A 13,656-nucleotide genomic window follows, 5' to 3' on the forward strand; every position below is an offset into this window, starting at 1 on the left:
GTGGGCAGGGAGCAGGGGCAGGTGGCAGGGGCAGCGCAGGGGGCATGGCTGCGGATGGCAGGGGCAGGGGCGGCGCAGGGGCAGGGGCAGCGCAGGGGGCAGGTGGCAGGGGCAGCGCAGGGGCAGGGGCAGTGCAGGGGGCAGGGGCAGCGCAGGGGCAGGGGCAGCGCAGGGGGCAGTGGGCAGGGAGCAGGGGCAGCGCAGAGGGCAGGGGCAGCGCAGGGGCAGGGGCAGCGCAGAGGGCAGTGGGCAGGGGGCAGGGGCAGCGCCGGGGGCATGGCTGCGGATGGCAGGGGCAGGGGCAGCACAGGGGGAAGGGGGCAGGCGCAGTGCAGGGGGCAGGCGCAGTGCAGAGGGCAGCGCAGCGCAGGTGGCAGGGGCAGCGCAGGGGGCAGGGGGCAGAGGCAGCGCAGGGGCAGCGCAGGGGGCAGGTGGCAGGGGCAGCGCAGGAGGAAGGGGGCAGGCGCAGTGCAGAGGGCAGGGGCAGCGCAGGGGGCAGGTGGCAGGGGCAGCGCAGGGGGCAGGGGCAGCGCAGGAGGCAGGGGCAGCGCAGGGGGCAGTGGGCAGGGGGCAGGGGCAGCGGCGGGGGCAGGCTCAGGCTTCGCGGTCGCTGAGCGGCTCCTCGGGCAGCTCGGCCTCGTCGATGCGCTCCAGGGAGTCTGCGTGCTGCAGGGAGAGCTCTGCCAGGCTGAGGCTGGGCAGGGTGCTCTGCTCGGGGTACACCCAGGGCTTGTAGCCGGGGTCGTGCTGCCGCTTCCACTCGGGGTACTTCAGCCCCGCCTTGTACAGCTTCTTCATCGCCTGTGGGCAGCAGAGGCTCCAGACCCTCCTCCTCCTCCTCCCCCCTCCCCGCCCCCACGCGTGCCTTGCCCCCATCACACCCCCGGTGCCCTGTGGGTGAGGGTTTAGCCTGCGGGGTGGGCACAGCAGCCAGAGATCTCCTGTGCCTGGGTTTGGTGGTGGGGGGTGGGCACAGGGCGTGGAAGACAGACGGCAGGAGATGTGGTACCCAGCACCCAGCCTGCGGGCCATGGGGCACCCAGCACCCAGCCTGCGAGCCATGGGGCACCCAGCACCCACCATGCAAGCCATGGGGCACCCAGCACCCATCCAGGGAGCTATGGGGTACCCAGCACCCACCCTGCCAGCCCTGGGGCACCCAGCACCCAGCCTCTGAGCCCTGGGGCACCCAGCACCCACACTGCAAGCCCTGGGGTACCCAGCACCCACCCTACCAGCCCTGGGGCACCCAGCACCCACCCTACCAGCCCTGGGGTACACAGCACCCAGCCTGCCAGCCCTGCCTCACCCAGCACCCACCCTGCCAGCCCTGGGGCACACAGCACCCACACTGCAAGCCCTGGGGCACCCACACCCACCCTGCCATCCCTGTGGCACCCAGCACCCAGCCTGCCAGCCCTGGGGCATGCAGCACCCATCCAGTGAACCCTGGGGCACCCAGCACCCACCCTGCCAGCCCTGGGGCACCCAGCACCCATCCAGTGAACCCTGGGGCACCCAGCACCCACCCTACCAGGCCTGTCTCACCCACACCCACTCTAAGGTGCCTCTCTGGGCCATGCCACCCCTGGTGCCAGTGCCCCCTCCCCTGTTCCCCTCCCTGCTTACCTTGGGTGCCACAAACTGGGAGACTCTGCTCACCACCCACTTGGGCAGGGAGCCTGCAAGAGCCCAGAGCTGCAGCACTCTGCCAGCCTGGGGCAGCCCTGAGCCCTCAGCAGTGCCAGCCTCAGCCTCCCCAGCAGGGCTGGGGGCATCTGCCCGCGGAGGGCTCCCTCCTGCCCTGGCCTCTGCCCACTGAGGGGCTGGGCAGGGACCCTCCGAGGGCATCTTGTCCTGCCCCCTGCAGGCAGCAGCCACAGCTGCAGCCAGAGCAGGCTGCTCAGTACCCTCCAGCAAGGGCACCTTGGCTGCCTCCAGGGCTGCAGCCTCCAGCACCTCCCTGGCCAGCCTGTGCCACTCTCTGCCCACCCTGGCGCAGCAGAACTTGCTCCTGGTGCCCAGCCTTGCTCTGCCCTGATCTGCTGCCAAGCCCCTGCCTCTCATCCCATCCCCACAGCCCCTCCCCACAGCCCCTCCCCAGCCTTCAGACACTGAACTCCTGCTCTCAGATCCACCCTGAGCCTCCTCCTCTCTTCTGCTGCCTCCTCCTCTCCCTCACTGTGAGGATCTTCCTCCTGGTGCCCAACCTCGCTGTGCCCTGCTCCAGTTGCCAAGCCCCTGCCTCTCATCCCATCTCCACAGCCTCTTCCCAGCAGCCCCTCCCCAGCCTTCAGACACTGAACTCCTGCTCTCAGCTCCACCCTGAGCCTCCTCCTCTCTGCTGCTGCCTCCTCCTCCTCACCCTCACCATGAAGATCTTCCTCTTGATGCCCAACCCAGCTCTGCCCTGCACTCACCACGAGGGTCCACCTGGGTGAGATAGTAGAGGACACAGCCCCCAGCTCCGTTGGCCTTGATCAGGTAACCTGTCTGCAGGGACACAGCCCTCACAAAGTCCTTCCTGGGGGGGTACTTCTGCAGGAGGCAAGCACAGAGTCAGGAAGACTGAGGGAGCTCTCTGAGGTCATCCACTCCAATGCCAACCCAACCCCACCCTGGGCACCAAAGCCTGGCCCCAAGCGCCCTGGCCACAGCTTGCTTCAGCACCTCCAGGCATGGGCACTGCAGCACCAACCTGAGCAGCCTCTGCCAGGCCCTGACGACTCTGGCAGTCAAGAAATCAGAGACTCACAGACCCCAGCAGGCTGGCAGAGAGCTGCAAGCTGCCCCAGCCCAGCCTAGCCCCCAGCCCTGCCCAACCAACGAGCCCATGGCACTCAGTGCCCAGCCAGCCTTGGCTCCAACCCCTCCAGCCACGGCCACTCCACCCCCTCCCTGGGCAGCCCATGCCAGTGCCAATCACTCTCTCTGCCAGCAGCTTCCTCCTCAGCCAGCCCCAACCTGCCCTGCCACAGCTGCAGCCTGGGGCCCCTTCTGCTGCTGCTGCCTGCCTGGCACCAGAGCCCAACCCCACCTGGCTACAGCCTCCCTGCAGGCAGCTGCAGGCAGCAATCAGCTCTGCCCTGAGCCTCCTCTGCTGCAGGCTGCACCCCCCCAGCTCCCTCAGCCTCTCCTCACAGGGCTGTGCTCCAGGCCCCTCCCCAGCCTTGCTGCCCTTCTCTCAACACCTTCCAGCACCTCAGCAGCTCTCTGCAAGGGAGGAGCCCAGAGCTGGGCACAGCACTCCAGGGCTGGCCTGAGCAGTGCTGAGCACAGGGGCACAAGAACCTCCCTGCTCCTGCTGCCCACACTGCTCCTCAGCCAGCCCAGGATGCCAGTGCCTCTGCTGCCCACCTGGCCACACTGCTGCCTCCTCTGCAGCTCCTCTCTCACACCACCCCCAGGGCCCTCTCTGCCTGCCTGCTCTCAGCCCCTCTGGCCCCAGCCTGCAGTGCTGCTTGGGCTTGTTGTGGCCAAAGTGCACAACCTGCCCTTGGCCTGCTTCAGTCTCCTGCCCTTGGCCTCAGGGGAAGAATATTTTATTCCTCTCCAACCTAACCCTCCCCTGGCACAATTTTGGGGCCATTTCCCTTCTTTCAATCTCTTGGAGATGGAGGAGCAGGAGGAAGGGGCCTGAGTCCCACACTGCCCTCCATGGTGCCCTTGGGAGTGCATCACATCTCCAATCCTAGAAGGGAGCAGATCCCAACCCCCAGCTGGGTGCAGCCTCCTCTCAGGGAGCTGTGGAGAGCAAAGAGCTCTGCCCTCAGCCTCCTCTTCTCCACGCTGAACCTCTCCAGCTCCCTCAGCTGCCCCTCCCCAGCCCTGCTCTCCAGACCCTTCCCCACATTTGTTGCCCTTCTCTGGATCCACTCCAGCCCTTTGATGTCCTTCTTGGAGTGAGAGGCCCCAGACTGAACCCAGTACTCAAGGTGTAGCCTCAAGAGTGCTGAGGAAGAGGAGGCTGAGTTGGGGCTGTGGGGTGAGCAATGCTCCTCTGAGGAGGTGGATGAAGAAGAGGAGGAGGAGGCTGAGCTGGGGCTTTGGGGTGGGCAATGTTCCTCTGAGGAGGAGGAAGAGGAGGAGGAGGCTGAGCTGGGGCTGTGGGTTGGGCAATGCTCTGAGGAGGAGGAGAAGGAGGAGGAAGAGAAGGAGGCTGAGCTGGGGCTGTGGGGTGAGCAATTCTCCTCTGAGGAGGTGGATGAAGAAGAGGAGGAGGAGGAGGAGGCTGAGCTGGGGCTTTGGGGTGGGCAATGTTCCTCTGAGGAAGAGGAAGAGGAGGAGGAGGCTGAGTTGGGGCTGTGGGGTGAGCAATGCTTCTCTGAGGAAGAGGAAGAAGAGGAGGAGGCTGAGCTGGGGCTGTGGGTTGGGCAATGCTCTGAGGAGGAGGAGAAGGAGGAGGAGGAGGAGGAGGAGGAGGAGGAAGAGGAGGGGGCTGAGCTGGGGCTGTGGGGTTGGGCAATGCTCCTCTGAGGAGGAGGATGAAGAAGAGGAGGAGGAGGAGGCTGAGTTGGGGCTGTGGGGTGGACAATGCTCCTCTGAGGAAGAGGAGGAGGCTGAGCTGATTCTGAGGGGTGGGAAATGCTCCTCTGAGGAGGAGGAGGAAGAGGAGGAGAAAGAGGAGGCTGAGCTGGGGCTTTGGGGTGGGCAATGTTCCTCTGAGGAGGAGGAAGAGGAGGAGGAGGCTGAGTTGGGGCTGTGGGGTGGGCAATGCTTCTCTGAGGAAGAGGAGGAGGAGGCTGAGCTGGGGCTGTGGGGTTGGGCAATGCTCTGAGGAGGAGGAGGAGGAGGCTGAGCTGGGGCTGTGGGGTTGGGCAATGCTCCTCTGAGGCCCAACTCTGTCACTCTATTTCTACTGCTCTCCTCCTGCCCCTCTGTTCTGCTCTGGTGAGACCTCCCCCAGAGCACTGTGCCCAGCACTGGGGCTTCCAACAGAAGAAGGACAAGGCCCACCTGGAGTGGCTCCAGAGGAGGCCATGAAGCTGGGCAGAGAGGCTGGAGAGCCTCTGCTACGGGCACAGGCTGGCAGAGTCGAGGCTGGAGAGGAGAAGGCTGCAGGGAGACCTCCCAGCAACCTCCCAGCACCCAAAGGGGCTCTAGGAGAGCTGGAGAGAGACTTGCGAGGAGACCTCACTCAGCATCCTCCCTTCAGCTCCAGCCCCTCGATGCCTTTCTTTACACCCAGAGCTTGCCCACCTCTGAGCCCTGCCTGAGCTGACACCGTGGCACCAAGCCCCAGGTGCCAGCTGGGGGCTCACCGGGTGCTTGACGCTGTAGTTGAGGATGACGTAGTCATCGTCCAGGGGCAGCCAGGAGCGCAGGGTGACGAAGTCTCTGTTCTTCAGGGGGCTTGGGCACTTCCCTACGGACAGATCCAGCCTGCTGCCCATCAGGGTGGGCTGGGGGGTGCCCGGGGGGGGTGGCCAGGGAGGGGCAGGAGGGGCACTCACAGGAGTAGTAGCCCACGTCGGCGTTGGCGGTGAGGCGGCCGATGTCGTGGCTCTCCAGCATGTTGGAGTCCCACTTCTTGCGGTAGTGAGCGTCGTGGAGCACGTCATAGAGGGTCTCAGCAGGGACATCCCTGCAGCAGATGCGGGTCTGGGGGGCACAGAGTCATAGAGGTGTAGAGACAGAGTCTTAGAGGTGTAGAGACAGAATCACAGAGTCATAGAGACATAGAGACATAGAATCACAGAGTCATAGAGACAGAAACACAGAGTCATAGAGACATAGAATCACAGAGTCATAGAGACACAGAGACATAGAGACAGAATCACAGAGTCATAGAGACATAGAATCACAGTCATAGAGACAGAATCACAGAGTCATAGAGACATAGAATCACAGTCATAGAGACAGAATCACAGAGACATAGAGACATGGAATCACAGTCATAGAGACAGAATCACAGAGTCATAGAGACATAGAATCACAGTCATAGAGACAGAATCACAGAGTCATAGAGACAGAATCACAGAGTCATAGAGACATAGAATCACAGAGTCATAGAGACATAGAGACAGAGTCATAGAGACATAGAATCACAGAGTCATAGAGACAGAATCACAGAGACATAGAGACATAGAATCACAGTCATAGAGACGTAGAATCACAGAGTCATAGAGACATAGAGACATAGAATCACAGAGTCATAGAGACATAGAATCACAGAGTCATAGAGACAGAATCACAGAGTCATAGAGACATGGAGACAGAGTCATAGAGACATAGAATCACAGAGTCATAGAGACATAGAGACAGAGTCATAGAGACATAGAATCACAGTGTCATAGAGACATAGAGACAGAGTCATGGAGACAGAATCATAGAGACATAGAGACATAGAATCACAGAGTCATAGAGACATAGAGACAGAGTCATAGAGACATAGAATCACAGAGTCATAGAGACATAGAGACAGAGTCATAGAGACATAGAATCACAGAGTCATAGAGACAGAATCACAGTCATAGAGACAGAATCACAGAGTCATAGAGACAGAAACACAGAGTCATAGAGACATAGAATCACAGAGTCATAGAGACACAGAGACATAGAGACAGAATCACAGAGTCATAGAGACATAGAATCACAGTCATAGAGACAGAATCACAGAGTCATAGAGACAGAATCACAGAGTCATAGAGACATAGAATCACAGTCATAGAGACAGAATCACAGAGTCATAGAGACATAGAATCACAGTCATAGAGACATAGACAGAGTCATAGAGACATAGAATCACAGAGTCATAGAGACATAGACAGAGTCATAGAGACATAAAATCACAGAGTCATAGACAGAATCACAGAGTCATAGAGACAGAATCACAGAGTCATAGAGACATAGAATCACAGAGTCATAGAGACATAGAATCACAGTCATAGAGACATAGACAGAGTCATAAAGACATAAAATCACAGAGTCATAGAAACAGAATCACAGAGTCATAGAGACATAGAGACATAGAATCACAGAGTCATAGAGACATAGAATCACAGAGTCATAGAGACAGAATCAGAGTCATAGTCATAGAGACATAGAGTTGTAGACACAGAGACATAGAAACACAGAGTCAGAGAGACATAGAATCATAGAGACATAGAGTTGTAGACACAGAGACATAGAAACACAGAGTCAGAGAGACATAGAATCATAGAGACATAGAATCACAGAATCAGAGTCATAGAGTCATAGAGACATAGAGACACAGAGTCATAGAGATATGGACACATAGAGACATAGAATCATAGAGTCATAGAGACAGAGTCATAGAGACATAGTGTCATAGACACAAAGAGACATAGAGACACAGAGTCATAGAGTCATAGAGATATTGAGTCTTAGACACAAAGAGACATAGAGACATAGAATCATAGAGATGTAGAATCACAGAATCAGAGACATAGAGTCATAGAGACATAGAGTCATAGAGTCAGAGTCATAAAGTCATAGAGACATAGAGACACAGAGTCATAGAGTCATAGAGACATAGAGACACAGGAGCATAGAGACATAGAGACATAGACTCATAGAGACATAGAGCTATAGAGACATCGAATCATAGAGACAGTCATAGAGACATAGAGACACAGATCCATAGAGACACAGAGTCATAGAGCCATGGAGACACAGAGTCATAGAGTCACAGAGTCATAGAGACACAGAGCCATAGAATCATAGAGACAGTCATAGAGACATGGAGACAGTCATAGAGCCATAGAGACAGACTCATAGAGTCAGAGAGTCATAGAGACATAGAGTCACAGAATCATAGAGACATAGAGACACAGACTCATAGAGACATAGAGACATAGAATCATAGAGACAGTCACAGAGCCATAGAGCCATAGAATCATAGAGCCATAGAGACACAGACTCATAGAGACACAGACTCATAGAGTCACAGAGTCATAGAGACATAGAGCCATAGAGGTCCAATCCTCTTGCCCCCCCCCCCAGCTCCTTTAGCCACTGCTGAGCACTGCTCAGCTGCCCCCCGGGGCTGCTCCCCTGCAGGCTCTCAGCCTTTGCTCCTCAGAGAGCTGAGTTGATGCCCTCTGCCCCTTGCCCTCTGCCCGGGCACTGCCAACAGGAGCCTGGCCGCATGCTCCTGGCCCTGTGCCCAGCCCCATGCCCTCACCCCCTGTTCCTGCAGCTGCCTTGGCCCTGCTGCTGTGGGCTGCAGGGGGCAGCTGAGGGGGAGGGGAGGTTGGTTGGTGGAGGCCTGGCTGTAACTGGAGCTGTGGAGCTGTCTGCCAAGGCTGGCAGTGCATTATTGATGGTGCCAACAGTGCCGGCTGCCACCGGGCAGGAGTTGGCATCTGCTGCTCTTTAGAGGCTCTACATCTTTGATGAGCTGGGCAGCAGGGTCCTGGCACTGGAGGTGGCCTCCTGAACCGCCTGGCAGGTGGCAGCAATCTCAGGCAAAGCTTTCTGTGCCCTGTCTGGGTTCTGCCCAAGCCATGCCCAGGATGGCTTCGGAGATGTGGGCACCACGGAGGGAGAAGGTGGGACCCAAACCCTTCTTCCTCCTGCTGCTCCTTGCCAGCCAACCCCTCCTAGACGGCTCTGAAGGTGCTGCTGCCGGGGGTGGAGGGGTGTGAAGGCTGCCTGCAGCTGGAGGTGGAGCTCCTGGAAGCTCTGGTGCCCCTCACAGCCTTGGCCCACCAGGACCTGTCCCCCACCCCCACCCCGGGCACATAGGAACTGGACAGAGCCCAAGCCCAGAGCGTCCCCAGGGCACTCTGCTTGGAGGGGGGGGAATCCCAAGCTCCAACTGCTCAGCTTACACCATGGGGTAAGTGAGGCTCTCCTGGCCCCCAGCCCCAGTGTGCCCACCTCAGCTCTGCCACCCAGGCTGGCACCCTGCAGCCTGTGCCTGGGGAAGGGGCCCTGGGCAATGCTCTGCCCTGCGCCAGCTCCAGGGAGGGGAGAAGCCACACCGAGGGCTAACTCAGCCAGGCTGGGGCCCCCCCTGCACCCAGCACCCAGCCTGCCAGCCCTGGGGCACCCAGCACCTATCCTGCCAGCTCTGCCTCACTCAGCACCCACTCTGCCAGCCCTGTCTCACTCAGCACCCACCCTGCAAGCTCTGAGGCATCTGGCACCCATCATGTGAGCCATGGGGCACCCAGCACCCATCCTACAAGCCCTGGGGCACCCAGCACCCACCCTGCCAGCCCTGGGGAGCACAGCACCCACCCTGCCAGCCCTGGGGAACACAGCACCCATCCTGCCAGCCCTGGGGAGCACAGCACCCACCCTGCCAGCCCTGCCTCACCCAGCACCCATCCTACAAGCCCTGGGGCACCCAGCACCCATCCTGCCAGCCCTGCCTCACCCAGCACCCACCCTGCCAGCCCTGGGGAGCACAGCACCCACCCTGCCAGCCCTGCCTCACCCAGCACCCACCCTGCCAGCCCTGCCTCACCCAGCATCCCCCCTGCCAGCCCTGTCTCACCCAGCACCCATCCTGCACCATGGGTCCCCTCTCCAGGGGGCTCAGTGGGTTCCCCTCTGCTGGGCTGTGTCTGAGCTCAGTTGGGCTTCAGGAGGTTCCTTCCTTCCTCACTGCCCAGGCCATGCCCAACAGCAGCTCAAACCCTCCCCCCTTCAGTGCCCCCTCACATCCCAGTACCAAGCTGGCACCCAGCCCAGTGGCCACCACCTGGGCTCCGTGGCTGTTGGCCACCATGAGGGTGCTGGAGGCCTGGAGCAGGCTGCTCAGAGAGGTTGTGGAGTCTTCTTCTCTGCAGAGCTTCCAAACTCAGCTGGGCTCAAGCTCCTTCAGGCATCCCTGCACCTCCTCAGCCACTTCTCCATCTCTCACCAAGGGGTGGGACACCTCCAGAGGTCCCTTCCAAGCCCCTTCAGGGATCCCTCCACCTCCTCAGCCACTTCTCCATCTCTCACCAAGGGGTGGGACACCTCCAGAGGTCTCTTACAAGCCCCCTCAGGGATCTCTCCACCTCCTCAGCCACTTCTCCATCTCTCACCGAGGTGGCACTGAGGAGCCCCATGGCAGACCTTCTCAAGGCCTCTGGGAGCAGGAGGCAATCAGGATGCTCAGACTGGTCCTTGGGAGGTCCTCAGTTCTCTTTACCACTTCCTGTTCCCCTCAAGATGTGACCAGGAGGATGTTCTCCATCACCTTCCCAGGACTGAGGTGCCAGGATGTTCTCCATCACCTTCCCAGTCCTGAGGTGCCAGGATGTTCTCCATCACCTTCTCACAGGACTGAGGTGTCAGAATAATCTCCATCACTCTCCCAGTGCTGAGGTGCCAGGATGACCTCCATCACCTTCCCAGAGCTGAGGTGCCAGGATGTTCTCCATCACCTTTCCAGAGCTGAGGTGCCAGGATGTTCTCCATCACCTTCTCACAGGACTGAGGTGCCAGAATGTTCTCCATCATCCTCCCAGGACTGAGGTGCCAGAATGTTCTCCATCACCTTCCCAGGACTGAGGTATCAGAATAATCTCCATCACCCTCCTAGTGCTGAGGTGCCAGAATGATCTCCATCATCCTCCCAGGACTGAGGTGCCAGGATGTTCTCCACCACCTTCTCACGGCTGAGGTATCAGAATCATCTCCATCACCTTCCCAGGACTGAGGTGCCAGGATGTTCTCCATCACCTTCCCAGAGCTGAGGTGCCAGGATGTTCTCCATCACCCTCCCAGGACTGAGGCCCAGAATCATCTCCATCATCCTCCCAGGACTGAGGTGCCAGGATGACCTCCATCACCCTCCCAGTGCTGAGGTGCCAGAACCACCCAGAGTGCCCTGGAGCATCCTCCTGGCCCCTTCTGGGAGCTGGGTGTGACCTTTACCTCCTCCCAGTCCCCAAGGACCTCCTGTAGGCACCAGGACTGCTCACAGAGACCTTGGCCAAGGCTCTCAGCAGCCTCAGGCCCATCCTGCCTGCTCCTCTGGCCTTGCTCATGCCCTGATCCTCAGCCAGAAGCTGCTCCCTGGCTCATGGTGCCAAGACCATGATGCATTGCAAAGAGGGCTCTTCCTCCTCATCCTCTTCCTCCTCACCTTGGCCTTGCAAGGATTCCATCTATGCCAGCTGGGCAACCTCTGTGTGCTCAGCTCCTCCTCATCCTCCCCAGCTGCATCTTCAGGCCCCCCCTAAGGAGGCTTCCAAGTGAGCCTGTGCTCAGGAGAGGGCTGCAGGAGCCTTCCCCATGGCACTGTGCCCCCTTGGTGGGCAACCTCTGTGTGCCCAGCCCCTCCTCATCCTCCCCAGCTGCACCTTCAGGCATCCCCCAAGAGGCTTCCAAGTGAGTCTGCACTCAGGAGAGGGCTGCAGGAGTCTTCCCCATGGCACCATGCCCCCCAAGTGGGCAACCTCTGTGTGCTCAGCCCCTCCTCATCCTCCCCAGCTGCACCTTCAGGCACCCCCCAAGAGGCTTCCAAGTGAGTCTGCACTCAGGAGAGGGCTGCAGGAGCCTTCCTCATGGCACTGTGCCCCCCCTGTGTGCTCAGCTCCTCCTCATCCTCCCCAGCTACATCTTCAGGCACCCCCCAAGAGGCTTCCAAGTGAGTCTGCACTCAGGAGAGGGCTGCAGGAGTCTTCCTCATGGCACTGTGCCCCCCCTGTGTGCTCAGCCCATCCTCATCCTCCCCAGCTGCATCTTCAGGCACCCCCCAAGAGGCTTCCAAGTGAGTCTGTGCTCAGGAGAGGGCTGCAGGAGTCTTTCTCATGGCACTGTGCCCCCCCTGTGTGCTCAGCCCATCCTCATCCTCCCCAGCTACATCTTCAGGCACCCCCCCAAGAGGCTTCCAAGTGAGCCTGTGCTCAGGAGAGGGCTGCAGGAGTCTTCCCCATGGCACTGTGCCCCCTTGGTGGGCACCCTCTGTGTGCCCAGACCCTCCTCATCCTCCCCAGCTGCACCTTCAGGCACCCCCCAAGAGGCTTCCAAGTGAGTCTGTGCTCAGGATAGGGCTGCAGAAGCCTTCCCCATGGCACTGCCCCACAGCTGCCTCCTCCCCACCCTCCCTTCTCTCCAGGGCATCCAACCCTTCCCTGCCACTCCTTGCTTGCCCTGTAAGGGCTCTCCTCTGCCCCTTCTTGCTTTAGGTGGATCCCATCCGTGCTCATCCTCATCCTCAGCAGCCAGGAGAGCCCCAATCCTGCCCAGGACAGCAGCCATGGAGCCAGGCACTGCCCTGCAGGATGCTCCCACCCAGGGCTTACCCCAGGGTGAGACTTCCCACGCCCTTTGTGACCCCTCTTGAGGTGCCCAGGGGCACCTGGCAGTGCCACACAGAGCAGCACTGAGGGCTAAGGAGCTGAGGGATGGTTTGAACCTGCTTGGTCCTTCTGCAGATCCAAGCCACAAACCTCCTGGGACAGGAGACTGGGGGCAGGGAGGAAAGCTCCTGCCCTCTGCAGAGGTGATTTGGGGCAGGGAGGAAGGCTCCTGCCCTCTGCAGAGGTGACTGGGGGCAGGGAGGAAGCAGGGCAGAGCAGGGCAGAGCAGAGCAGGGCAGGGCAGGGCAGGGCAGAGCAGAGCAGGGCAGAGCAGAGCAGGGCAGAGCAGGGCAGGGCAGGGCAGGGCAGGGCAGGGCAGGGCAGAGCAGAGCAGGGCAGGGCAGGGCAGGGCAGAGCAGGGCAGGGCAGGGCAGGGCAGGGCAGGGCAGGGCAGAGCAGGGCAGGGCAGGGCAGGGCAGGGCAGAGCAGAGCAGGGCAGGGCAGGGCAGGGCAGGGCAGGGCAGGGCAGGGCAGGGCAGAGCAGGGCAGATCAGGGCAGGGCAGGGCAGGGCAGATCAGGGCAGGGCAGAGCAGGGCAGGGCAGAGCAGGGCAGATCAGGGCAGGGCAGAGCAGGGCAGGGCAGAGCAGGGCAGATCAGGGCAGGGCAGGGCAGGGCAGGGCAGGGCAGGGCAGGGCAGGGCAGGGCAGGGCAGAGCAGGGCAGGGCAGGGCAGGGCAGGGCAGAGCAGAGCAGAGCAGGGCAGGGCAGAGCAGGGCAGGGCAGAGCAGAGCAGGGCATAGCAGGGCATAGCAGAGCAGAACAGAGCAGGTGGCCCTGTGCCCGCAGGCGTTTCCTCACCTTGATTTTCTGCACGGTGCAGCTCTCCTGCTGGCCCTGGCTCCAGACTGTGATGCCAGCCTTGTTGTAGCAGCAGTGCCACCCCTCGGGGCTCTCGCACTGCGCCCTGAAGGAGCTGAAGTCGGAGTCGTCCGGGATGTAAACCATCTCCCCTGCCCTGGACATGGGGGCTGGGCTGCTGGAGCCAGGCTGTGGGCACAGGGCTCCCTCCTGCCTCCCTCTCCCCTCCCCCCCCCCCTCTCCAGGCACGGGGGACTCTGCCCTGCAGCTCTGCCCAGCTCAGCTCACATCCTCCTCCCTCCCTCAGCCCCTAGCGTGGGCAGCAGGCAGCGGTGGGCAGCGAGCTCGGTGCCAGGGAGGGAGAGGAGCAGCAGGCAGAGAGAGGCAGGCTCCTTGCCCGCAGTTGCTCTGGCAGCTGCTGGGAGCTCAGATGTCTTCTCCTGCTGGCTGCCCAGCATCACATTTCTCTCCTGCTGCTTGGCAGCTCCTCAATTATTCAGCAGGTAGAGGGGAGCAGGTGGCTCAGCTTTCAAGGCCAAGCTGCCACCAGCTCCCCTAACCATCCCCTCTGCCCCCATCCCCCCCTCCTTC

General features: G+C 60.5%; 1 protein-coding gene across 1 annotated transcript; it reads right to left on the bottom strand.

The window, feature by feature from the left end:
- Positions 1 to 522: 522 nt before the first annotated feature.
- Positions 523 to 13,278, bottom strand: LOC135185097 (START domain-containing protein 10-like). The gene is made up of 6 exons (XM_064161469.1): positions 13,066 to 13,278; positions 5,454 to 5,601; positions 5,262 to 5,365; positions 2,421 to 2,538; positions 1,630 to 1,682; positions 523 to 801 (listed from the first exon to the last, which is right to left on the bottom strand). Exons 1-6 carry the CDS (start codon positions 13,228 to 13,230, stop codon positions 595 to 597), a joined length of 795 nt encoding a protein of 264 aa, XP_064017539.1. The 5' UTR covers positions 13,231 to 13,278; the 3' UTR covers positions 523 to 594.
- Between the last annotated feature and the right edge of the window lie 378 nt (positions 13,279 to 13,656).

The sequence above is a fragment of the Pogoniulus pusillus genome, chromosome 22 (assembly GCF_015220805.1).
Source record: "Pogoniulus pusillus isolate bPogPus1 chromosome 22, bPogPus1.pri, whole genome shotgun sequence".
NCBI classification, from domain to species: domain Eukaryota; kingdom Metazoa; phylum Chordata; class Aves; order Piciformes; family Lybiidae; genus Pogoniulus; species Pogoniulus pusillus.